At 37.3% G+C, this 27,392-nt stretch overlaps 1 protein-coding gene and 1 long non-coding RNA gene across 2 annotated transcripts in view; both read left to right on the top strand.

Annotated features, from left to right (window-relative positions):
- The first annotated feature begins 5,615 nt into the window (after positions 1-5,615).
- On the top strand, positions 5,616-9,313 carry LOC129651655 (uncharacterized). Its single transcript, XR_008714258.1, has 3 exons — positions 5,616-5,663; positions 6,699-6,771; positions 9,284-9,313. It is a non-coding gene; the product is annotated as an uncharacterized LOC129651655 (long non-coding RNA).
- Positions 9,314-9,343: 30 nt separating this feature from the next.
- The window catches only part of ADAM7 (ADAM metallopeptidase domain 7), a 55,732-nt gene continuing 37,683 nt past the window's right edge, over positions 9,344-27,392 (top strand). The window contains exons 1-8 of the mRNA XM_055579739.1: positions 9,344-9,425; positions 10,872-10,975; positions 14,508-14,584; positions 18,004-18,082; positions 19,609-19,685; positions 23,115-23,307; positions 24,876-24,929; positions 26,156-26,227. Coding sequence (XP_055435714.1) covers positions 9,344-9,425; positions 10,872-10,975; positions 14,508-14,584; positions 18,004-18,082; positions 19,609-19,685; positions 23,115-23,307; positions 24,876-24,929; positions 26,156-26,227 — 738 coding nt within the window. The remainder of the gene's footprint in view (positions 9,426-10,871; positions 10,976-14,507; positions 14,585-18,003; positions 18,083-19,608; positions 19,686-23,114; positions 23,308-24,875; positions 24,930-26,155; positions 26,228-27,392) is intronic.

The following is a 27,392-nucleotide window of genomic DNA, read 5'->3' on the forward strand; positions in this document are numbered from 1 at the left end:
ACAGGACTCACAGAGAGTGGGTCGAGAGCAAAGAGCAAAGAAAGCCTGTACATAAGGGATTTCTAACCACTTGCCATTGCAGCGGCATAAGTTACCAAGGTCCCGTAGAGTATTATAATCGAGAGCTCCGTTTTCTGGCCACTGAGACCTGTTATCAAGTCTGTATTGCGGCCAGAGTGTGTTAGAACAGTAAATAAGTCTTTTTGGTCTTATGTCTCCTTGAAAAACCAAGGTTTCGGAGAGGGCATCCTAGAGGAGTAGATTTTGAGGGCTGGGATTGAGAATTTCCCATTGCAGCTGAATAGGGAGGTTACACAAGGGTGAGAGAAAGCGAGGAGAAAGGTCTGAGAGAAAAGGCGTCCCTGTTCTCAGGACTTTCTCAGAGAGTAATAATAGTCTGCTTTGAAATAGGCGTCCCCTACTTCAAAGTCAGACGGGGGCACAAGGCCAAGGGCCCAAGAACCTTGGGGATCCTCTTGCCTATGGCTAGGACTTGGAAATGAGGTGAAAGAGAGAGAGAGAGAGGATCCAAGAGAATGGGATTTCACTTACCCTTCTAACGGATGGATGAAATGTGGGCCAGCGTGTGGATGTCAGTCCAGCAAGGCAAGTGGAGAGTCTTGTCCCGGAGCACATCTCAGTTTCTCGGCAAGGTCCAAGGGAGGGACCACCGGAGGTGGGCTCGTGAGAGGAACCCACCCAGTTGCAGTGCTCTTCCTTCCCAGGTTTCAGCACCAGAATGTAAGCAGAGTGCAGAGAAAAAGAGAGCGAGCCCGGCAGTCAGGCAAGAAAAGGGAAATTTATTAAAGGGAAAAGAGAGGGTGACTGGCCCTTAAGAAGAACCAGCACCCTCCCTTTCTGTCGGGGTCTTTCTTATACCCCACCAATGAAAAATTCTCTGAAGGGATGGTCACGTAGCCAGAAGTCTGGAATCTGGTGGTCTCACAGCTTTGAGAAGATAGACACCAGTGAGAAAACATCATGCCATTTGGGCAATTTGGTCAGTCTCACAGATCACTGTGATTTTATTCTTTGTTTGTGAGGTCGACCTAATGAGCCATCTTATCAATGAGACCCCATATGGGCCCTATCAGCATGGTAATGTTCAAAATTCCCCAAGCTAGGCTTCAAAGGTACATGAATCAAGAACTTCCAGATGTTCAAGCTGGATTTAGAAAAGGCAGAGGAACCAGAGATCAAATTGCCAACATCCATTGGATCATAGGAAAAAACAAAAGAATTCCAGAAAAAACATCTACTTCTTCACTGACTATGCTAAAGCCTTTGACTGTGTAGATCACAACAAACTGTGGAAAATTCTTAAAGAAATGGGAATACCAGACCACCTTATCTGCCTTCTGAGAAACCTGTATGCAGGTCAAGAAGCAACAGTTAGAACTGGACATGGAACAACAGACTGGTTCCAAATTGGGAAAGGAGTACATCAAGGCTGTATATTGTCACCCTGCTTATTTAACTTATACGGAGAGTACATCATGTGAAACCGGGCTGGGTGAAGCACAAGCTGGAATCAAGATTGCCGGGAGAAATATCAATAACTTCAGATATGCAGATGACACCACCCTTATGGCAGAAAGTGAAGAAGAACTAAAGAGCCTCTTGATGAAAGTGAAAGAGGAGAGTGAAAAAGTTGGCTTAAAGCGACTGAAGTGACTTAGCAGCACATATTAATTTTGAGTGCTTCCCTGGTGGCTCAGCAGTGAAGAACTTGCTTGCTAATGTAGGAGAGCTGAGTTTGAGCCCTGGGTTGGCAAGATCTCCTGGAGAAGGAAAAGGACAACCCACCCCAGTATCCTTGTCTGGGAAATCCCATAGACGGAAGAGCCTGGAGGGTTACAGTCTGTTGGGTTGTTAAGAGTCAAACATGGCTTAGCAACTAAACCACTACACATTGCCTTAAGGACTTGGGTGTACACAAAGCTCCACCACTTGCTGACCACCCTCAAATGGATGAATTTCTTTTTTGAGACTCAGTTTTTTCATTTGTCAAATGACTGAGTTATTGTTTCATTTAACCGCCCCATATCGTTAACACTGAACAAGCAAATGCCTCACAGAGTGAGTGCTCAGGGTGTAAGTTTTATATCATTACAAAGTAGTGGGGTTAATTTCAAGGATGAATCAAGACTGTACAGTCTGAGTTAAGAGATATCCAGGTGCCAACATCCCCTCCCTCCCTTAATGTTCCCTCTGTGAGAAGACGACGTTGGCCCTGTGGGGGAGCTTCTGGCACAGGCTTGAGGGCCATTCCCAGCCCCTGCCCCACGATTAATGAAGTGCTACTGGTACAGGCACACCGAGACCAAGTTGTGCCGGAAGGTATCCTCGTGGGTGAAAGAAAACTGCAGAATTTGAATGGGCAGACTCTAGAGATGGTATCACATCCTTTCCTGGTTTCAGAAGAAAGGCACAATGAATAGCCAAGCTATTTGAAATATTAATATGACCCTGGCTCCTAGTACTTGATGGTCCATGAATAGCTCCTAGTCCCAGGTGACTCTGGGGCTTTTAAGCCTTGGGTTAGCTATAACAGAGATCCAAAGACGCTCAAAGATTCAGGAAAATAGGAATTTAAGTAGAATATTTGTTAAGTTCTGGTAAACTCGTATTTATCATCTGCAAATTGAATGCAGCAATAATGTCATGATAAATTACAATTAACTTCTTAAATTGCTATTTATTGAGTACTAACAACATGAAAGCTCTGGTACTCTTAGACTCCACGGGGGACATGTGACTATTCGCCATGGTCTCTGTTTTCAAAGGGCTCGCACATACTTCAGGAGATAAGGTGAAAATTATACTAGTGATCTCTATCATTGCAGATATTTGAGAGCAGTGATAGGCACAGGATAACTCAGACATTGTTGTTGTTCAGTTGCTAAGTCATGTCTGACTCTTTGCCGCCCCGTGGACTGCAACACACCAGGCTTCCCTGTCCCCATCTCTCAGAGTTTGCTCACATTCAAGTCCATTGAGTCAGTGATGCTATCTAACCATCTCATCCTCTGCCACCTTCTTCTCCTTTTGTCTTCAATCTTTCCAGCATCAGGATCTTTTCCAATGAGTCAGCTCCTCACATCAGATGGCCAAAGTATTGGAGCTTCAGCATCAGTCCTTCCAATAAATATTCAGGATTGATTTCCTTTAGGACTGATTGTTTTGGTCTCCTCACAGTCCGAGGGACACTCAAGAGTCTTCTCCAGCACCACAGTTCCAAAGCATCAATTCTTCAACACTCAGTTTTTTTTTTAATGGTCCAACTCTCATTTTACTTTATTAAGATATAAACAAGAAAGCTCACTCAGTACTTCAGGCTCCATTATATCAAGTCTATTATAAAAAGCAGAGAAGAAAGATTCACTCAAAGATGCTTACATACCAATATGCCAACTGTACACCAAAGCTAGGCATGGTTTTAGGAATCACGGGAAGGAAGGACCAGTGTGTGCTATGGTGGCTAACAGAAATATCATGGAGAATGTGTTCCTAGATGTGTTGGGTTTGGGGAAGGTGGGCAGGGTGGCCCCTCACTGAAAGAGTTATTTATTATATTTGTCAAACTGGAGGCAAAGAAGAGCATGAAATGAAGAATACGATGAAACCACAAAAGACTGACAAGTATACTCTGAGTTCTATTTAACCAACCTTGAAAAAGATGTTTCTGTAGGCAGATGAAAGGGTGGCCAGCTGGATAGGAGAACTCACACGGGCGTACTGATGAAAGGAGCAGGGGCACCAAGAACTGAACAGGTCAACCAACCGAACAATCACTCAAAGTAAAGTTCCACCACTCTTTTAGTTGATGATCTTAAAATACTGTGCAGACAGTGGGTAGCTAGAGTAACATATGTCTCCTTATATTTGACCATTCATGCTACTAAGAAGGGCTTCCCAGATAGCACTAGTGGTAAAGTAACTTGCTGTCAATCCAGGAGACACAAGAGAGTGACTTAAAGAGAGAATGAAGAACTAAGAACAGGAATTACTGAAAACTCCTTGAGAGGATTTTGTTATAAAAGGATCAGAAAAATATCAAGGTTGCTGGAAGGGCATAAGAGATCAAAAAAGTCACTATAATTTATTAAAATATGAATATTACAGTTTGTTGAGAAGTGAGGTGAATGTGTGACATAGTTCTGTAGGAACTGGACTTATGGATAGGATCATGAATGTTGCCACTTATTCAACTGGAGAAAACTTAATTACATTTCATTTCATACCTTGTCACCCATTGACTTTATGTTGTTTAAACATTTTGACCTCACTGAAGTTAATGTATTTCCTAAAGCTGTTATGAAGTAGAGTTAAATTGAAGGTGAGGAATAATGTCAACCCTTCACAAGATTGAGAGTAGTATGTGTGCTATGCATTAGTACTCATCATTAATGATCTTACTTAATCTACACAGTGATCTGGTGTAGGAAGCACTATTACCTTTAATTTGCCATGAAGAAACCAAAACTCTAGGAATATTAAGTAATTTGTTCAATGTCATTAGTTAAGTAATTTGATTATCAGAATTAAAGGGTGAAATGTCTATGCACTCTTTTTACTCAGGATCTGCTACTCCCCACGAATAACTTTTTTTTTTTGCATGGCAAAGTAAGTCAATTTTTTTATTGCTCTTGTGGCATCTATATCATGACATTTACTGTATATATCAATTTATAGACAGTAGGATTCACTAGAAAATACCCTGATCCTGAGAAAGATTGAGGACAAGAGGAGAAGGGGATGACATAGGATGAAATGATTGGATGGCATAGCTGACTCAGTGGACATGAGTTTGAGCAAACTCTGGGAGATGGTGAAGGACAGGGAAGCCTGGCGTGCTGCAGTTCATGGAGTTACAGAGACATGACTTGGTGACTAAATAACAACAAAAAAGGATAGTGAGAAAAAAAAAATCCAAACTTGTCTTTATTCTAACAAGTCAAAATTTCTATTTACAATGAAGAGGTCTTAGAAAAGGAAATTCAGTAAAAGCATGGAAACATAGCACCCTGATGTTAAAAAAAAAAAAAAAAAGATCTTAGAGATCAAACAATCTAATATCCCTAACTTATACATGAAGCACTGGGGCCAAGAAAATAAATGATTTGCCAAAGAAAGAATAATTACTCACAGGTGAACATAGAGTTCCTTATTTTGAATCTAGTGTTCTTTTCAATGCACTGAAAATGCAATTAATGGGGTGAAATTAGCTTCTACAAAAAGAATTGCAAGTTCCCTTTAATGAATGTGACTTTGGAGTACTTTATAATGATATTTCTTTTAAAGTCAGATAGAAAATGCTAATCTTTCATCCAGTATTTTTGTGTTTAGTTTTTGCCGTTTCTATTGTAATTTGGATAAGATTTTCTTTATTCACTTTATTTATTGCCCCTTTTCCCATGTTTCTCTTTGCAAAGGACAGAAGAGAATAAGCTGTTTGAGTCTGCATGGTGGACCGCCTCTTGTTTCTGACTTGGAGTGTATTCTTTATCATCTGTCACACTTCCTGGGTTTCCACGATTGTGAATTCACTCTAAGTCTTTAAGAAGGGTTGAGGACTTGCTCTCTAAGTTGCTAGCTCAGAGAGAGGGAGCAGGACTGAGGAAAAGAAAGGGAGAAGGAAGCTCAAGAGGAAACCTGAAGGGGTATGTGGATTGTGAGGGAGATCAAAGGGAGAAAGCAGACATGCTCTTATCAAAGCTAGGAGGCCCCTGAGACACATACGCCTGCCTGACTTAAAGGGTTGATCCTAGCAACCATAAGGATTGGACACAAGAATCTAAAATCTCAGGATTTCCCTGGTGGTCCAGTGGTTAAGACTCCATGCTTCCAATGCAGGGGACATGGGTTCAATCCCTGGTCAGGGAACTAAGATCCCACAAGCCATGTGATACAGCCAAAAAACTAAATAAAAATCACTTAAATATTTAAAAAAAAAAAAAGAATATACAACCTCCAAACCCCTCACTGAAACCAAGATAGGAGTAGATTTGAGAACCTCCTATGAGAGGTTGCTCCACAAATTTGCAGCAGAGAAATAAGGAGGAAACAGAATATTCCCATATTTGTTTAATCCTTAAAATCTGCTTTTGTATGATAATTGGACTTCCCGGAGACACTTTCACTGAACTCTGCTTCAGGGTTAATTGTTTGTTTGTTTTTAAAGCTTTATATACTTTAGTGATGCTGTTATTTTGAAAACAGAAAGCTGTGACTTGAGAGTGAAAAAAATATATAAACTAGCTATAATATTTCACTGTGCTACTCTAGTCGCTTGGTAGGGTTCAGAATTGAAGTATAATATTCTCCAGGTTTGAATGCTTGATTATAAAGTGATTATAGGAAAATAAAGCTTGTGTCTGTGTCCAAAAAACCACTAGCATATAAAAAGAACACAGGGTCAGGCAGAAATTTTAATGCCTGCTTTCCCCTTATTGATTATGCAGCCTGATTAAGTTACAAAAAGTTTTCTTTTTTGAAAGTTCTGGGTTGTTTCACCTGGATTAACTGTGGATAATGCCGTATCTCTAATATTTTAGACATGCTGGAAAGTTAGCTCAGCCATAGCTAAAGGTATCAGACAAATGCATTTAAGCCTTATCATTTAACATGACACCACAAATAATTAGGATTCTACAACTGGTATTTAATTTTTTTTTTCTATTTTTACTGTAATAAAGGCAACTTCAATATGGTTCCTACCTATTATCCAATTTAAAATGCTGTCTATAACCATCACTGTGAATGAAGCTGGTAAGTTCCATCTGATATGTGGATGAATATTTGTTTGATGACAGGTCGGATATATTAAGTATGCCCTTTGGTCTTCAACTATCTCTTGTATTGACCTGAAAGAAACTCTGCTGGTAGAAGTGATCACTTAAAGTTATTCCAATTACGTTCAAAATTTTGAGAAACACATGAAGATGGAAGCAGATCGTACTCATATTGCAAATTAGTTTTATTGCATTGAACAAATTTATATTGAATACACTGTCTATATGCAAGACACTTCTACATTTATGGTTCCAGAGTAAGAAAAAGCAAGCAGAGTTTGCTTTCTGGAAGTTATGTTTTGTTTCAGGAAACAGATAAGCAATTGGATAAATAAGTTTGTGATAAACTAACAACTTTTCAGAAAAGAAAAGGGTATCTTGTTTCAACAAGAAGCTTGTTCTAGACCCTGAAGTAAGAGAAGTGTTTCTTGAGAGAGTGACCCTTGAACTAAGAATTGAAGCATGAGGAATTAATCTGGCCACGGCCACAGAGAAGCAGAGAAACAAGTGTATCCAGAGGTTCTTAGATAAGAGAAAACAGCATGTTGGGGTAAAGAAAGGAAGCCAGAGCTCCTGAGTCTCAGGGAAGGAGAGGAAGATGAGAAGTGGATAACATAATAAAAGCAAAATTCAACATCTATGTAGTTCTTTAAAAAATCATCACTTATCTAGCCTTTAATATGTAGCAGATACCACTTTTAAGTGATTGAGTTAAATTAACCCCATTTAATCCTGGTTATTAACTCTACCCTCCTCTAGGGGATCTTCCCAACCCAGGGATTGACTCCCACATTGCAGGCAGATTCTTTACCATTTGAACCAGCAGAGAACCCCCAAGATACTGTTGTTATACTTATTTTGGGAGAAAAGAAAACTGAGGTATGGAGAGGTCAGATCTTGTCCAAGGTTTGTAGGTAGGAAAAATAAGTGCTGAGAACAGAACCCAGGTGGTTTGGATCTAAATGTCCATTTTCATTTACTGCATTATAAAACCTCCTCCTAGTTAAGTTAAATAATTATAGTCTACTTTTATTGGGTGCTTACTATTATCGAATATTTTCCCAAACTCTTCAATATGTTAATATGTGTGCTCAGTTGCTCAGTCATGTCTCTTTTGCAACCCCAGGAATGTAGCCTGCCAGGCTCCTCTGTCCATGGGATTCTCCAGACAAGAATACTGGAGTGGGTAGACATTCCCTTCTCCAGGGGATCTTCCTGACCCAGGGATTGAACCTGGGTCTCCTGCATTGCAGGCATTTTCTTTACCATCTGAACCACCAGGGAAGTCCGTTAATTGGCTATACCCCAATACAAAATAAAGAGTTAAAGAAAACTTCCAGTTATAGTAGACTGGTTCAGTTTATGGGAATATTATGGGGATAATCAATAATGGAGATAGTGGAGGGATAGAATCCCAAGCAGATATGGGGTTATATTGCAAAGATATAATATAATATATCTCTTCCAATATAAGGAGAGAACACCTGCATATAGAAGGGTTTGTGCAGGTCCTTTGCACATTTGCCCATTAATGTTTTCTTTTTGTATTGATTTGAAAGAGTTCTATATTATCAGGATCTATGCCCTCACATTTTATTATATATGTTGTATGTATTTTTGGAGTTTTTATTTGCCTTTTTTTTGGAATTAATTTGTGATTTATAGCATAAATGAGCTTTCATAAATAAATTTAGATGAACGTGATCTATCCTAGCTATCAGACCAATAAGTACTAGGGATGTACAACATGAAGACTGTAGTGAACAGGGCTAGGTGGTATATTTAAAGTTGTTAAGACAATAGATCTTTAGAGTTCTCATCAAAAAGAGGAAAAAAAGGCGGGGTGGTGGTTGGTGTCTATATGACATGAACCATTTCTTAATATATACTGTCAAATCTGTATGACATATACCTTATCTGTTGTCAATTATATCTTAATAAAACCAGGGAGAAAGGGAAAGTTATTTCCCTTCATCTCTCCCTCTTACCCTAGTGACTCTCTGGATTCTTTTATCAGGGTGGGGATAAAATATGGATTCATATCTTGTGTTTCATTTAGTACCGTAAACATCATTATCCTCACGTCCTACATGGTCCAGGCCTTTATTTGGCTAAGAAAAAAAGTTCTCAATATTTCTATCTACTTTATTTTATCAAATTTTCCTTGACAGTTCTTACATGTGGCTTTTAGCATAGATGACTTTCTTCCACCACAGTTTATATGAACATGCTTCAGTAATTTTTTCCAAGACAAATGTGATGTTTTCACTTTAAAAATAATTTAGTACATCTGGAGTCATATTTATAACAGGTATAATATAGGGATCTCTGTCCAGCCCACTTCCTCCACCACCACCATCTCAGTGGTTGCCTTTAATTAGTACATGACGTCCACCCTCTAGGTTTTAGCCTAAAGCACCTCACAAATTGTGTAACACGATAAGGAACACTTCCTTGTGCTGGATCAAAACTGCCTGTCTGTCTGCTAGGGTCTTCATCCTCTCTGTGGCAGCAAGGACCAAGAACTGTGCGCGTCTTTTCTCAAACACATGTGCCCCAGTTTGCCAGAATCATTCAGAATGTTTCCCAGGAGTTTATGTTTCATGATTTTACTCATTTTTCAGATTAAAGGTATGTGTTAATCTTTTTATGATGTTTTCTTAGTATGCTATGAGGCAACATCTCTTTTGTCACCAAGTTTAAATTGTAAATGATAAAATATTAATATTCACTGATTTTGCTGAAAACATAGCATAGAATTTGGACTAGATTATGGTTAATCTTGAGATTCAATAGTTCTATAAAACGCTGTATTAATCTTAAGTACTCTGATAGATGGTGAGAAGGATTTTACTGAATATCTGCAAGGCAGTAGACACCATGTTTGAGCAAGCTCCGGGACTTGGCGAAGGCAGGGAAGCTTGGCATGCTGCAGCCCATGGAGTCACAAAGAATCGGACATGACTGAATGACTGAACTGGAACTGAGACAACATGTTAGCCATTAGCCACTTTGTGTATTAGCACGCTTAAAATTCTATATTATCTCCGTTTAGTGGTATGAAAATTGAGATTAATATCTGTAAATCAGAAAGATTAGACATATTACTCATGGTCATGTATGTGTGTTCAGTTGCTCAGTCATGTCCAACTCTTTGCAACCCCATGGACTGTAGCCCACCAGGCTCCTCTGTCCATGGAATTTCCCAGGCAAGAAAAATGGAGTGGGTTGCCATTTCCTCTTCTAGGACACCTTCATAACCCAGAGATCAAACCCATATCTCTTGTGTCTCCTGCATTGGAAGGCAGATTCTTTACCACTGCACCACTTGGGAAACCCCACTCATAGTCATACTGCTAATAAACCAGTAAAACTCTGGTTCCAGTAAGAACAGATTCTAAAAGCCTATGCTCTTTCCTTTACATCACTCTGTAATGGGGTTGGCAGGGCTCACCTGACAGATGATTACCAATCTGATAGGTAATATAGAGATTATTTTAGCACTGATTCAAAATATCTAAAATCCCTTTCACATGGGAAAGTCTTACATTTAGCTATGAGAGTTGTCTTCAAATACAAATGCCCCATAGAGATAAAATCAGTAATTTACATTAAAACAAACTATTGCAGTGACTGGCTTCAACAGGAGGCAGGATCCAGAGACAGGCAGGAGAAGACAAAGGTCACACCTGCAGAATAAAGTGAAAAGATGTAGGAAACTGAAGGACCCCAATCTGTTTGCCTACTTTCCAATGGAATTCTCCAGGCAAGAATACTGGAGTGGGTAGCCATTCCCTTCTCCAGGGAGTCTTCTCAACCCAAGGATCGAACCTGGGTCTCTCACATTGCAAGCAGATTCTTTAGTGTCTGAGCCACCAGGGAAGTCCATATTTTCCTAACTTAGATATATCAGTCTCAATTTCCATACTTGTAAAGTGGGGATGCTCTGCTACCTGGCTGCTAATTGGGAACAAATGAACTCCATGAGAATAATTCTGTTAGCCAATTACCATGGATCAATGTTAATGTCAAATATATCTCCTCCACCCCTGGCCCCCTGCTTATATTCCCTTTTAGAAAAGGTCATCCTTGGAGTAGAGGGTCAAGAACTGGTTCATCCTAAAAGGCTTCCTCTGATTCAGAAGCGAGATGTTTGGCACATCCATGAGGATGACATACAGGTATGGGCTTTGATTTAATAAATGAAATGCATTGTTTCGCAGGTATGCAGAAAGCAAACAAGTGCCATATGGTGTCTTTTCTGAGGATTCTTACTCCTCTTAACACATATGCTTGGGTGGAGAGTGGAGTGGGGCGGGGAGACCAATCCCTTAATGGATTAGAAAACAAACAAACAAAAAAAGTTCAGGTTTGTTGGTGGGTGGATCCTCCAGTTTACGTGAAGAGTTCCACTAACAGTTTTCCAGGCTGATTCAAGACAGCCTCATTTGTTCTGAGCTGATGGCCATGGAGTGTCACTCTTGAGCATTTTCTCTCCCAGTGATCTGATCTGCAGGTTTATTGACCTCACAGATTCTACAGCATGGCTGAACAACTTTCACAGGAATACAAAGGCCTGCTGCTGAGCAGAGTGTTTAATTCAAGTGTTAAAATTTAAAAACATTTAAAATGTTAATCCCCAAAATAATAAATATTTATGTAGAAAATGCACAATACTCCTAATGGGGAGGAAGCTTCAAAATTAGGTTGTTTGCAATGCCCATTATTGTCAAAGAGGACTTCTCTGGTGGCTCAGGCTATAAAGAAGGCTGAGTGCCAAAGAACTGATGCTTTCAAACTGTGGTGCTGGAGAAGACTCTTGAGAGTCCCTTGGACAGCAAGGACATCAAACCAGTCAATTGTAAAGGAAATCATCCCTGAATATTCAGTGGAAGGACTGATGCTGAAGTCGAAGCCCCAATACTTTTGCCTGATGTGAAGAGCTGACTCATTGGAAAAGAAACTGATGCTGGGAAAGATTGAGGGGCAGGAGGAGAAGGGGGTGACAGAGGATGAGATGGTTGGATGTCATCACTGACTCAATGGACATGAGTTTGAGCAAACTCTGAGATGGTGAGAGACAGGGAAGCCTGGCTTGCTGCAGTCCATGAGGTTGTAAAGAGTTGGAGATACTTAGCAACTGAGCAACACTGCATTGTCAAAGACATTCAATGATTGTTTTTATTTTTATTTTTAAATTACTTTGTTCAATTAAAAAAAATTTTTTATTTTGTATTAGGGTATAGCTGATTAACAAACAATGTTGTGATAGTTTCAGGTGAACTGCAAAGTGACTCAGCCATACATATACATGTCAATGACTGTTTTTAGATACTTATTATCAGGCATTTCCATTTTGAGACTTAGGTTTTTCATTTGACCCATGGAGCATCCTGACTGTCACTTTGCCTCTGCACACCTTGAGAAAGCCGGCCTTTCAAATGCAATGACTTGTTCTCCCTCCACCATAACAGGAGCTCACTTTTTAGGTTTCTCGGTCACAAGTAAGACACAGTTCAACTTTCCAAATGGTCCCATAAGGCCTCTTTCCCATGGTTTGAGATGATTAAAAAAGTAACTCTACATCTACTGCCATAAAGTCTATGTTTTTTTTATAATCTCCTTGCAAATAGTTTTTCTCTTGATCTTCAGTTCTTTCCTCATCTTCCCAGACCTTTTAATGGTTGAACATTGGTGCTCAGCCAAGAGGTCAAAACCTGCTTTCTACTATCCATTGTGCAAAAGCTGGTGGGCTCTTTTGGTATCTATTGTCTGAAGACTTAATCCAGACTAAGATGAAAAGTTCCAGGATGAACCTACAAAATAAGCCTGGACAGGGCAGGAAATATGAGTTTGGAGCATCTTGCAGCTGTAGAAAGTAAGGAAGTTCTCAAACAAACCCAAGCTCACATTTATGGGAATGTGTCAAGAAAACAGAGGGATCAACAGAAGGATCTCCTAGTTTCCAAAAGAAAAATTTGAGCAACAAAGTCAATAATGTGGTTTTAGACCATAACGCAAAGTATCAGTCAATATCCATGAGCCCATATTTGCATAAAAAGTGATTGAACAAGGAAATTAATGAGGGAGAATAGACAAATCTCTCTTAAAGAAGAATCAGAAACTTGATGCAGAAATTTACCCCCCTCCCCAGGAGGTGGAGCATAGCACCCCACCTTTGAGCATGGGCTGTACTTCATGACTTCCTTCCCAAGAGTAGATAGAATAATATGGAAGAAAGAAAAAAGTATAACTTACAGTGAAGAAGGCTGAAAAATGTTGCCTCAGTGAGATGGTCCAGGTTAACATCAGTAATAAGTCATATTGACAATATATTCTTCTGATATGATGCTATGAAAAATGACATTTGATTTTGTTGTTTTCTATCAATTCTCCATAACTCCAGTCTAAACATGAGAAAAACATCAGATAAACCTAAACTGAGAGACATGCCACAAAAAACCTGACCAGTATTTTTGACCAGTACTGTTCAAAACCATCAAGCTCATTAGAAATAAGGGAAGTCTGAAAAATTAACACGATTTAGAGGAGCCTCAGAAGAAATGACAATCCCATGGACAGAGGAGCCTGACAGACTATAGTCCATGGGGTCACAAAGAGTCAGACACAACTTAGTGACTGAAAAACAACAACAACAAAAGGATATAAACTGAAAAGTCATATACAAATAAAAGGAAAATATCATTTTCAAAAGTAATCAAAAAGAACAATTTATCATAAAGTTATCATGTCATTATTCAAAAGACTACAATATCTAAAGCAAGGAAACAAGAATGACTATAAATTTCTGTTGAAATTCTAATTTTGAACTTCCTTTATTCAAAGCTATCTGGTAATATTTACCAAAAGCTTTACATTCCCCCCCCCCACATTGTTAATAGTGAAATTCTAACTGCAGTGAATATCCCAAGTGAAATTTCTAATATAGATGTAGATTAAATAAGTTCATTTTGTGTCTTCAAGTAAAAAAAAAAATACATACTGTAAAAGAAGATATATTAGAACAGGAAATGCTCATGGTCATGATTTATTTTTATGTGAAGATGTAGAGTATAGGATAGTGTATACCAACTGTTAAGAATACATAAACAGAAGATCCAGGGGAGTAAAACTATAAGGATATATAGTAACTTGTATACCTCTGAATAAGGGGAAAGTATGCATTTTTTTTTCATTTAATTTCATTTTATAACTGGAGAAAAGTCCACCAAAATTAAAAAAAAATAACTTGACAATTATCCTGCAATTAAAATAAATACATTTTAAAAACTGTACTCCAATATAAAATAAAAATTTAAAAAATAACTTGGGGGGACTTCCCTGGCAGTCCAGCAGTTAAGACTTCACTTTCCAATGTGGGGAGGCTGGTTGGATCCCTGGTTGGTGATCTAAGCTCCCACAGGCTGAGATCTTTGGATCTTGGCCAAAAAAGTAAAATACAAAGCAGAAGCAATATTGTAATAAATTCAATAAAGATTTTTAAAATGGTCTATGGAAAAAAAACTTAAAAAAATAACTTGAAAACAAAATTTTTCATAGAAATTCAGCTTTATCAGTATTTATTATTTTGCCTGAAAGGACTTTTGGGTTGCTGGGTAGAATGTGAAAGATCTGTAATTTTCCCCTCTACCCACCACCAACGCAGACTCAATGGGCACACATTTAAGTCACATGATGGATACTGTTTTTCAGGAAGCTTATGAAGAAGAATTGTTGTATCAACTAAACCTAAATAGAAAAATCTTAATAATTCACCTTCTAAAGTCAAGGTAAGTTCTATGATAATTCAATAACTTATAGACATATTAGTCTATAGGATCCTAGTTTTCATAAAAAACTTCTGGTAAAGTGAATTCCTTAAGCCCTTCTTATGTATATGTAATCTGAATTCTTACTCTTCTAAAATAAGCTTGTATCATTTCAACAATTTAATAACATTTAACAACAATTACAGACACTGTTCTCCCGTTCCTAAATTACTTCCTATCTGGGGCACCTGGAGTATGCTCACTTTAAGAGCTCATACATTAATGCTTTGGAAATCAGTGGGACAAAAGAAACTTGAAAACTAAATTTTTTTAAAGTGACTTCTAAATTATTGAAAATAGACATCAAATAGAGTTCTGCTGGAGAGGACTCTAAGGGATGGGAAGAATTTAGTTTATCAAGCTATTTTGTGTACCTTAAATAATTCTAATGCATTAAACTTTCTTCAATAGCTCTCTTCACAACTGTTGCTGCTGTTTTTATTGAATTTTATTGAATTTCTGTTGGTCCTACACACAATAGCTCTTCCTCCCAGCCTCAAACATTGAAATCATGAAGAATTGTCAAATGAGTAAAATATTTACAAGGATAACTCAAGAAGAATTGTCAAATGAGTAAAATATAAGGATAACTCCACTGAAGAATTGAGACTCTGGCCTGTTAGCTAAAAAAATTAAGTAAATAAATAAATTACAACAAAATCTCCTTCCACTTTGAGTCTCCCACTGGACAAATGTACAGAAATATGAACCTATTAACATACTTATATTAATAAATTTGTTCAAAATCTGCATATTCTAACATCCTCAGGATGGAAGGAAGCTAATATTTATTGAGAAATTTCTATGTGCCTTTCCTCAAAGTTCTCTTTTAGTCCCCATAAGTTCTGAAAGTGTTAACCTCTGCATCCATTGAAATGTCCACATGGTAGTTTACACTGATTGATATTTGAATGTTAAACCACACTTGCATCCTTGTGATAAAACCCTCTTTGCTGTGTTCAGTTCACTTAGATTTTGTGAAAGGTTTTTGAAACCATGTTAATGATGAATATTATTAAGCATTTCTACCTTTTTGTGATGTTTGTCACATTTTTATATTAACATTATGTTGGCCTCAAAAATGAGTTAGAAAGTATTCTCTCTTCCTATATGTTCCAAAAGATGTCAGTTTTAGAATGCTTGATGGAATTCATAAATGAAACTACCTGTGCCTTGAGGATTTGTGTGTGTGTGTGTGTGGGAGTGGTTTTATTATTACAAATTCAATTTTATTCAGAGAGGGTTATTCAAATTTTTTACTTCACTTTGTATCAGTTTTAAATTGTAATTCACAAGGAAAATGTACATTCGTGTAAGATGTCAAACTGTTGGTATAAAGTGTTTTTTATAATATTCTCTTATTATTCTTTTAATGTCTATAGTATCTGATAACACTTTTATAATTTCTAATGCTAGTGATCTGAGTTCTCCATCCTTTTCTCTTGACAAATCTGAAGAGGTTTATCAATGAGTTCATCTTTTCAAATAGCCAAAATTTGGATTTGCTCATTATTGCTCTATTTATTTCACAGAATCCATCTATTATCTTTATTATTTAATTTTTCTACTTATCTAGGGTTTACTTTTCTCTTTTTATAGAAACATTTCATCTTTTCTGTCATAAGTATTTAAACTATTTAAAACCATAATATTTCCTTCAAGTATTAATTTAGATGCAATTAAAAAACCTTGACATGTTTTATTTTTATTATCATTCCTTTCAAAATATTTTCTAATTTCTTTTGAGACTTCTTTGACTCATGGATTACTTGAGTGTGTTATTTATTTGATGCCAATATCTGATAGTTTATGGTATAACCTTTGTCAAGATTTGTATGATATCATTTTTTTAATAAAAATTTATTGCAATTTGTTTTATAGCCAAACCTATGTTCTAACTTGTTAAACATATCATATGCCCTTGGGAAAGAAAATATTTTTCAGTTACTGGATGAAGAGTTCTAGGTTGATAGAATTATTTAGATCTTTTATTTTTACTTACATTACTCTTTTATTTGTTCTGTCAATTGCCAAGGGATGAGTATTAAAACATCCAATTATGAATTGGAATTTTTATCCTTTGAATTTTAAAATAATTGCTTCATGTATTCTGAAGCTTAGCAGTTAGACTCATACATATTTATTGTTTTTTCTTTATGGTGTACTGACTCTTTTCTCATTATGTCATTATAAAATGTCACTCTTGCTGGGAAGTGTATTTTACCTGATATTAGTACAGTTTAGCTCTGTCTTCACATGTTTACTATTTCCATAATGTACAGTTTTTCATCCTTTTTCTTCAACCTACCTGTGCTTTAACATTTAAAATGTGTCTCCTGTAAGATGGCAAGTGGTTGGTCACTGCCTTTTAGTGACTTCTGACACTATTTCTAATTGGAAAGTCTGATTTCTAATTGGAAAGGTTAAGCCATTAATATTTAATGTAATGAATGATACATTATAATGTTATGAAAGAATGATATGGTTGTATTTAATTTCTGTTTGTCTCTATTTTTGTTTCTCTGGCCTTCTTTTCCTACTCTTCTTTGGATCTTTGAATTATTTGACTTCTTTTTTACTTTATCTACTGGCTTTTTGTTGTCTATTGTCTTTTTTAGCAATATCTCTCTGTTTTAATTTAAAGTTTTTGTTTTGGAGATTAAAATATATATTTACAGTTAATATTGTATGAAAGTGAAATGAAAGTCTCTCAGTTGTGTCTGACTCTTTGCGATCCCATGGACTGTAGTACATGGAATTCTCCAGGCCAAAATACTGGAGCAGGTAGCCTTTCCCTTCTCCAGGGGATCTTCCTAACCCTGGGATTGAACCCAGGTCTCCCACATTGCAGGCTGATTCTTTACCTTCTTTACCAGCTGAGCCACAAGGGAATATTGTATAATTTTTTATAAAATGTAAAACCTGCAATCATTTTAAGTCCATGTGTCATATGTACATGATACATATATCTTAATGCACATTAACCCAATAGATATATATTTTGATAAAATATATACTATATATACATATATATCACATATACATATATGATATATAATATCACAAATATTTTGCATTAATTTTGGCACTTAAGGCAAGAGATTTTTCCTTAGATAATATTTTTCCTAGGTTCTTCTCAAAATGATGCAGTTTTAGAACTGCCAGGATCTTTTTCTGTTTCTTTTGTTGCCTGTACCACACTCTGAAATCTAGATAGAGAGTCTTCTCATGTGACCGGGATTGATTTTGCTTATGTTTAGCATAAGAGGATCTTGCTGAGAATTGAAAGCAGCCTAGAGGCATCTCTCTCACATAATAGGCTTTATCTGTTCACTTATTAGAATAAATGAATCTCACCATCTCCCTGTCCTCTTTTCCAGGGAGCTTTTAGCCTTAAATTACAGTGAGACGTACTACTCCACAAAAGGAGAGGAAATCACCAAACATCCTCAGATCACGGTATCTTACAGGACCTTCCTCTGTCTCTTCTTTGAAAATATTTATTTCCTTGCATAATTTTGAAACCATTCTAGCTTTACAAGTAGTTGCAGAAAGCGTTACATCAGAATCAGAAAGTTGCGGGAAGTGTTAGTTAAAAAATAATAGTCATAAATAATTTTTAAAAATTTAAAAAACTGAAGAGTTAACTTGGTTCTAACAACTCATGAGAGCTTCTAAGCACTACTGTCCACTTGCTTCTCCCACTAACACTGGTCAAAGAGTGTGGAAAATACATAGAGTAAGTATAAAATTTAAAAAAAAGAAATTAATGTTGCATTGACTACCATCACTGAATGAGCCTAGAATAGAAGCTATGATCCTCTGAATGCTAAAGGAGGCTGATCACTGCCTAACAAGCAAATCAATGACTGCTAATGTATCTTATTGATTTCTTTGTCCCCAAATGGTGTTAAGTCTGGAGGAAGGGTAAAGCAGGACTCCAAAGAAGTATGAGGTACCTGATGGAGTAGTAGTTAAGCTAAAGGATAAAACTTAAAGATATGGAACAATTTTAAAACCTCCATCTATTTGACTCTTATGTGAATAAAATCCCCTTGCCCAGTCCTTCTGATGCACCAACACTGAGTCCTCTCTTTCATTCTCCAAATGAGTTTTGGTTCATTTACTATAGTATTATTTCAGTGGATACATGTTCTGTTTTTATATTTATTTTCCATTCCAGAAGATGCCCACTGAAGCCTTCTAGCCAAGGATGACTTTATTCTCTTCTACCAAATGTATACTTTTTAAACCATATCACCTCTATTTAAGGCAGTTATCAGCTATGAAATCTAAGTCATCATGCACTCTTTGCAAAATAGAACAGTAAGAAAGCTGGATTACATTCTTCTACAAAGGGAGTGGATATTAGTCTGTGAAGGTCTGCGGTTTAGGGCCATAGAAATTGTCACACATAGACAGGAACTGAACAGAAGGAATTGATAGAAAGAGAAATTATCAGTGGAATCACCATGAATGGAGCACCAAGGAGGAAGTAATAAAGATATCAACTGATTGAAGCAGAGAGGCAGGGAAGTCATGAAGGAACCTGGTTAAAGAGTGAGACCTGATTTTTGCGATCATCAAAAACTGATTTGATTTCATATGCAACAGGGGGAAATGTATAATGATAGCACAGGGAGGGTAATTTGATAGAGATATTAAGATGGATTAAGGAATAATATTTCTAAGTAAAAGGGTCACACTTCTGAGGTTAGCATCAACTCATAGACTGTTAAAATTGTGAGGGAAGAATTTATATACTGTTTTAAACAAAATAATCAAGCAATTAAAATAAAAGAATTCTAAAGTAGCTTTAAAATCTTCCAACACAAGAATGCAATGAATGAATGCATTAATGAATATAAGTGTAATTTGTGAAAATAAAATAATGATTATTATTATGAATATAAAATGTATATATATTAATATTTATATAATACCAAAACATGTACTTTTGTCAATAGCCTCTTAATCTCTTTTAGGATCACTGTTTTTACCAAGGATCTATCTTACATGAGTTTGATTCTGCTGTCAGCATCAGCACATGTCATGGTCTGAGGTATGCACTGTATCTTTCTACTTAAATGAGTTATTCTATGAATTTTCAAAGACATTCTCTTTTATTTTTTAATTTTTTTAATTTTTTTTATTTTTTTGCTTCATTCATCTGTTGAGTTTATTTTAAATTTTTTATTTTATTTTTTAACTTTACAATATTGTATTGGTTTTGCCATATAACAAAATGAATCTGCCACAAGTATACATGTGCTCCCCATCCTGAACCCTCCTCCCTCCTCCCTCCCCATACCATCCCTCTGGGTCGTCCCAGTGCAACAGCCCCAAGCATCCAGTATCGTGCATCGAACCTGGACTGGCAACTCGTTTCATATAAGATATTATACATGTTTCAATGCCATTCTCCAAAATCATCCCACCCTCTCCCTCTCCCACAGAGTCCAAAAGACTGTTCTATACATCAGTGTCTCTTTTGCTGTCTTGTGTACAGGGTTATTGCTACCATCTTTCTAAATTCCATATATATGCATTAGTATACTGTATTGGTGTTTTTCTTTCTGGCTTACTTCACTCTGTATAATAGGCTCCAGTTTCATCCACCTCATTAGAACTGATTCAAATGCATGGATTGGAAGCATCAATATAGTGAAAATGAGTATACTACCGAAGGCAATTTATAGATTCAATGCAATCCCTATCAAGCTACCAATGGTATTCTTCACAGAGCTAGAACAAATAAGTTCACAATTTGTATGGAAGTACAAAAAACCTCGAATAGCCAAAGCAATCTTGAGAAAGAAAAATGAAACTGGAGGAATCAATCTGCCTGACTTCAGGCTCTACTACAAAGCCACAGTCATCAAGACAGTATGGTACTGGCACAAAGATGGACATATAGATCAATGGAACAAAATAGAAAGCCCAGAGATAAATCCATGCACATATGGACACCTTATCTTTGACAAAGGAGGCAAGAATATACAATGGATTAAAGACAATCTCTTTAACAAGTGGTGCTGGGAAAACTGGTCAACCACTTGTAAAAGGATGAAACTAGAACACTTTCTAACACCATACACAAAAATAAACTCAAAATGGATTAAAGATCTAAACATAAGACCAGAAACTATAAAACTCCTAGAGGAGAACATAGGCATAACACTCTCCGACATACATCACAGCAGGATCCTCTATGACCCACCTTCCAGTATATTGGAAATAAAAGCAAAAATAAACAAATGGGACCTAATTAAACTAAAAACTTCTGCACAACTAAGGAAACTATAAGCAAGGTGAAAATACAGCCTTCAGAATGGGACAAAATAATAGCAAATGAAGCAACTGACAAACAACTAATCTCAAAAATATACAAGCAACTCCTACTGCTCAATTCTAGAAAAATAAACAACCCAATCAAAAAATGGGCCAAAGAACTAAATAGAAATTTCTCCAAAGAAGACACACAGATGGCTAACAAACACATGAAAAGATGCTCAACATCACTCATTATCTTTTATTTTTTTAAAGACACTTCATACAGAAAAATTAATGGCAAAAAACGTACTGTATATTTTTGGCATGAATATCCAGCCTAGCCCATTTTTAATGTTCATTTTAGACAAAAAGATACAACATGCTCTAAGCAAGACTGATTTTTCAATATATGATCAAGGGATTCAGAATTGGAAGATAACTGAGATTTATCCAGCTTGGCCTCTCATGTTATCGATCAGGATACTGACATCAGAGATTTGTTCCTGAACATTCATTTTGCTGGTGGTTGAACTCTGTCCAAAAACGGGCCTTCTACTTCCTAATCCCATACATTCCTACCACTTCACAGCACAATGCTTTGCAGCTTTTTACTAAATTAGGCAGTGTTTCTAGTCTCTGGAAAGTAAAAAAGTCAGAAGTAAAGCCTATATAAGATGTCTCTAGCTCTTGGGCTCAAGGACAAAGGAAGAAGATGTTGGGAGGCAAATTAGAAAAACAAGAAACTTGTATCTTCATTTATGAGGCTTTTACGTGTTCAGTTTTCAGTATTTGCAAGAATAAAAAACCCTTTAACAACACAATTACCACATAGCAGTGTCTGTACCTTCATATATTTACTCTTTAATTAATACATACAAATTCACAAAATTTTTGCATGAACTCAGACTTGCCAGGGGTCCTCCCCATGAGTGGGAATTGCTACTCTACTCATGCTTTAGAGGAAAGATGGAGCTGTCAAACTTCTGAAATCCAGAAGAGTTGTCTCTTAGCAAAGAGTCACATGCCATATCACCTCTTGTTGTTGTTCAGTATCTAAGTCACGTCTAACTCTTTGTGATCCCATGGACTACAGCATACAAGGCTTTCCTGTCCTTCACTATCTTCGAGGGTTTGCTCAAACTCATGTCCGTTGAGTCAGTGATGCCATCCAATCATCTCATCAGTATATCACCTCTTATTCACTCAGAATACCTGGCTACCTGCTGACATGAGGCCTTGACTCCACTTTCTTATTTTTTTAAATTTATTTATTTTAATTGGAGGATAATTGCTTTATAATATGTTTCCCTTTCTTAAAAAGGCAAACTCCATAAAGTGGAACAGAGAAATACTGTACTAGAAATATCAATAATCTCAGATATGCAGATGACACCACCCTTATAGCAGAAAGTGAAGAGGAACTAAAAAGCCTCTTGATGAAAGTGAAAGAGGAGAGTGAAAAAGTTGGCTTAAAGCTCAACATTCAGAAAACTAAGATCATGGCATCCGGAACCATCACTTCATGGCAAATAGATGGGAAAACAGTGAAAACAGTGTCAGACTTTATTTTTTGGGGCTCCAAAACCACTGTAGATGGTGATTGCAGCCGTGAAATTAAAAGACGCTTACTCCTTGGAAGGAAAGTTATGACCAACCTAGATAGCATATTAAAGAGCAGAGACATTACTTTGCCAATATAGGTCCATCTAGTCAAGGCTATGGTGTTTCCAGTGGTCATGTATGGATGTGAGAGTTGGACTGTGAAGAAAGCTGAGTGCCGAAGAATTGATGCTTTTGAACTGTGGTGTTGGAGAAGACTCTTGAGAGTCCCTTGGACTGCAAGGAGATCCAACCAGTCCATTTCTAAAGGAGATCAGTCCTGGGTGTTCATTGGAAGGAATGATGCTAAAGCTGAAACTCCAGTACTTTGGCCACCTCATGCGAAGAGTTGACTCATTGGAAAAGACTCTGATGCTGGGAGGGATTGGGGCCAGGAGGAGGAGGGGATGACAGAGGATGAGATGGCTGGATGGCATCACCAACTCGATGGACGTGAGTCTGAGTGAACTCCAGGAGTTGGTGATGGACAGGGAGGCCTGGCGTGCTGCGATTCATGGGGTCTCAAAGAGTCAGACACGACTGAGCGACAGAACTGAACTGAATGTAGCAGTAAAATGAGAGAGATTTTAAATAGACATTGTATTCCCAATTTCCACAGGGGGTTCTTCAGGGTGAGAGATCAAAGATACCTCATTGAACCAGTGAAATATTCAGATGAGGGAGAACATTTGGTGTTCAAATATGACCCCCTGATGCAGCAGCCTGCCAATTATTCTTGTACAGAGCTCAACTTTACCAGGACAACTGTTCCAAAGGGTAATACTAAATCCCTGGAAGATTCCAAAATGGAAGTGAGTGCTTTATTTTTAAATCATTTTTATCCCATGTCAAATGCCTCTTATTTTTCATCTCATCTCAAGAGAGAGATTATAAACCCAATGAAAGCAGCGTATATGCTACCTGAATCTGACTCTTCACTGTTTGAAAGCTGAAATGTCAATTTTTTGTTGTTCTTATCTTTATAGGAAGTGTTCATTTCTTATAGCAAATCTCAGTTTGTCTCACCAAGTTCAAAGAAGGTGGATATCTACAACCCTAAATATATAGATTTATAGTATTAGAGCTAAATGTGGTTGGAAGGAATGAAATTTATATCTTGAAATTGCTCCTAAATATTGTCTTTTCTTTCCTTGTCTTTCTTGCCACATTTTTTTGGGGAGGAGTTGTTGATGATAAACCAGAGTATCTCCCTCACATCAAGCCAAATAGTCTAATTGTTAAGGTGGAATTTCTAGTGGAATGACACTACAACTATAGTCTGCTGTGTTTTAGGCTTTTCTATACTAGCTCATCGGAGAAGGTGATGGCACCCCACTCCAGTACTCTTGCCTGGAAAATCCCATGGATGGAGAGGCTTGGTAGGCTGCAGTCCATGGGGTCGCAAAGAGTCAGACACGACTGAACGACTTCACTTTCACTTTTCACTTTCATGCATTGGAGAAGGAAATGGCAACCCACTCCAGTGTGCTTGCCTGGAGAATCCCAGGGACAGGGGAGCCTGGTGGCTGCCGTCTATGGGGTCGCTTAGAGTCAGACACAACTGAAGCGACTTAGCAGCAGCAGCAGCAGCATGCTAGCTCATATCATCTTAAATCCCCACGAGGTGTTAGTCTTAAGATCTGTGAGTGTTTGTCTTCTTCACATATCCATGGTTTAGACTGTGTCTGAAACTTTCTAGATGCCTAAGAGGGGTTTTCTGATTAAATCAATCAATTAATAAATGATTAGTTAGAAAAGAATAACTTAGTCAAATAGTTGAACGATATGCCTCTGGTTTATACTCAAGAGAATATGCATGTACCTAGTGCCTGATACTGAAGGCTGAAAACTTAGAATTTCCTGGAACTGTGTTTTATAAAATAAAGATCTATAATTAGCAATGTTTTACAAGTTTTCTTGGAATTGAATTTCAACAAAGGGAGATTGGGAGACAGAAGAGTAGGAGGAATACAGTCAGTCCTATCGACTGGTTATATGTCCTGCTCTCAACTATAGATGGCCTTTTTTTATATGAACTTACTTAGTAAGTGTTTACTTTATAAAAGAAAAAAAAAACTAAATGTTAAAAACTATTCATGATTCCTTACTTATAACTCTTATTTTACCTGAAAGACTAAACAAAGAAATGAAGGAATATAAAATATGGAATGTTGCTTCAGTTTCACTAAAACCTGATGAATAGAGCCACATGTTTTAATAACATAATGGGTTTTATTTACCTAAATTTCTAGAATAATTAGATATATTCTTGGACCTCACCTTACATAATACCAACATTTTTCACCTTGAAAATTTTAACTTAAAATGTTAAGATAAGAAATATTAACCATACTTCATTTAATTTTCCATACATTTCCAGAGCAAGGAAAAAGAAAAGCATATTGAACTATTCATTGTTGCCGATGATAATGTGGTAAGTTTTCACTTAAACATTTGCTGTCTATTGTAGTTGTGATCTTTTAGCAAAGAGAAAGTAGTATTTTCATCAGAATTTCATTCCAGGTTCAAAGTTCTGTTTTTAGCTTCCCCGGACATATGTAAGAGACTATAAGGTCCTTTGGGTATACAGCAGACTAAGCCAAAATAGAACCCTCTCTCTCCATTATGAACATATGGAAATGATAACAACTTACAAACAAATTGAAAATGTGTTTACAGTCTATATGTGGGTTTGTGCTCAATTGCTCAGTTGCGTTTGACTCTTGGCCACCCCACGGACTGTAGCCTGCCAGGCTCCTCTGTCTTTTGCAGGCAAGAATGTTGGAATGTGCTGCCATTTTTTACCCAGGGGATCTTCTTGACCCAGAGTTGAAACCTGTATGTCCTGCATTACTGGCAGTCTCCTGCATCACAAGCAGATTCTTACTGCTAAGCCACCAGGGAAGCCCAAGTGGAAAGAAGTGGGGTGGACCACAGTTTCTTGTCCTTCTCCATCATATCTCTGGCTCCAGGATGATCCTTGATTATATGCTCCTGAGCCTGAGGCCACCATGGATACAGGAGGGCTGATGAAGTTGTTGTTTTTTGCAATATAGTGGTTGCTATGCAGCTTTAATAAGTTTTGTTATAAATATGGACTCTAAAGCAGCAGTCCCCAACCCATTTTGGCACCAGGAATTGGTATCTTGGAAGACAATTTTCCCATGGACCAGGAAGCGGGGAGATGGTTTCAGGATGATTCAAGTGCATTACACTTATTGGGCACTTTATTTCTATTATTATTACTTCAGCTCCACCTCAGATCATGAGGCATTTGATCTTAAGGGTTGGGGACCACTGCTTTAAAGAACTGTTATCACTTGGCTTAATAAATAAGTATAATGCTATATAATGTAATGTGAAGAGGGAACAGAGTCATAAAGAAACACCTTTAAATAGGGCCAAGTTAAAGCTGTCTTTAGAAACTGCTATATCTGGTTATTTTTATTATTATTTATTTATTTATTATATATTTATAATATATTTATTATTTTATTCTTAAAAGTGTATTTCTGCATAAGTTGTCTAGATTTTTCAGCTCACTGGAAGGAAAGCCAATGAATTTTTTTCTTTGAAATATACCACGATGGGAATAATTTTGTTGAAATTGCATTCAGTTTCTATGATCAATGAATGTTAATTGAATGTCTATTTTTCCAGTATCGCAGAAATAGTCAACCTCATAGTAGACTGAGGAACCGAGTTTGGGGAATGGTCAATTTTGTCAACATGGTAAGATTTGACACAGTTTGAATCAAGCCAAAAACACAAATGAAAGAAACTTTTAGGCTAGATCTCTGCTGGATTTTTGTAGTAATCCTGATACTGATACAGCCCAAAATACAATTCACCAAGGCGGCTAATTAACAAAATTCCACCGTGGGGAGGGGGGGAAATCAAAGCAACAAATGAATCACAACTGTAAGTTTTAAGTTTTCTAAGTAAATGACATTTAATATTTACATAAGTTTCAAACATTCGTTACTAAGCACAAAATTTACAAGGCAATGTACAAAGACTTGACTACCCACCAAGAATAATCAAACCCATTCTTTGAAATTACTGTTCCATGACCTTGCATTGTATAGCAGAAAGGCTTTCAAGCACTAATTTATAATCCATCTTCAGACAGAGAGATCAGGGGAAATATTTCTATGAAAAGCCGCAAAATGATTACTTTGTCTAACTTAGAATGAACTAGAACCCTTTTAAGTAAATAATACTGTGAATTTTACACATCTTTTAAAAACTGACTCCTTCTGAGTTAACCAGCTCCTTTACTAGGATAAAGAGGGCCCCCCCAAAAGACACTGTAGAAATCATCTCTTTAGGTCAGTGATTTTCTTCATTCACCAGCTGATCTGTTTCTAGTTTTTCACTAGAATGTTTGGGGACCTGAACCATCCCTGACTGTGCACTTTCCCGGGTTAAGTGAGGCCACCAGTTTTGCTCTGCACATAGGGGAAGTCATGAGCTGACTTCTATTCAAATTCTACTGGGCCTAGGGCTGTTGAATGGGCTATGAAGATTCCATGGTGAGGGTCCCTGGTCAGACCAATTGAAGTCTATATTCAGCAATGAGCAGGGCTGCAAATCAGATTCCCTGTTTGGGCACAGCATGAGAAGCAGCTCTGAAACTGGTAAAGCTCTGTTAGCTGTCTTAAGTCAAGTTGACCCCCTTTCCTAGCTGAACAGGATCACTGACTTTGCTTGAAGACTATTAGCTCTGTCTGCCCATCTCTTAGGCCCATCTTTCAGGGGTTTTCACCAGTCCAGAAGGGGGTTTGCTCTGGGGGAATCTAAAGGGCTGCTTCTCCTGTTTCTTGCAGTTATCTTTATTACTCCCCTAACACAGATCTATCTCCCTCCTTGAGTTCCCATCCACAAACTGTTGCAC

The sequence above is a fragment of the Bubalus kerabau genome, chromosome 4 (assembly GCF_029407905.1).
Source record: "Bubalus kerabau isolate K-KA32 ecotype Philippines breed swamp buffalo chromosome 4, PCC_UOA_SB_1v2, whole genome shotgun sequence".
In the NCBI taxonomy this organism is placed as follows: Eukaryota; Metazoa; Chordata; class Mammalia; order Artiodactyla; family Bovidae; genus Bubalus; species Bubalus kerabau.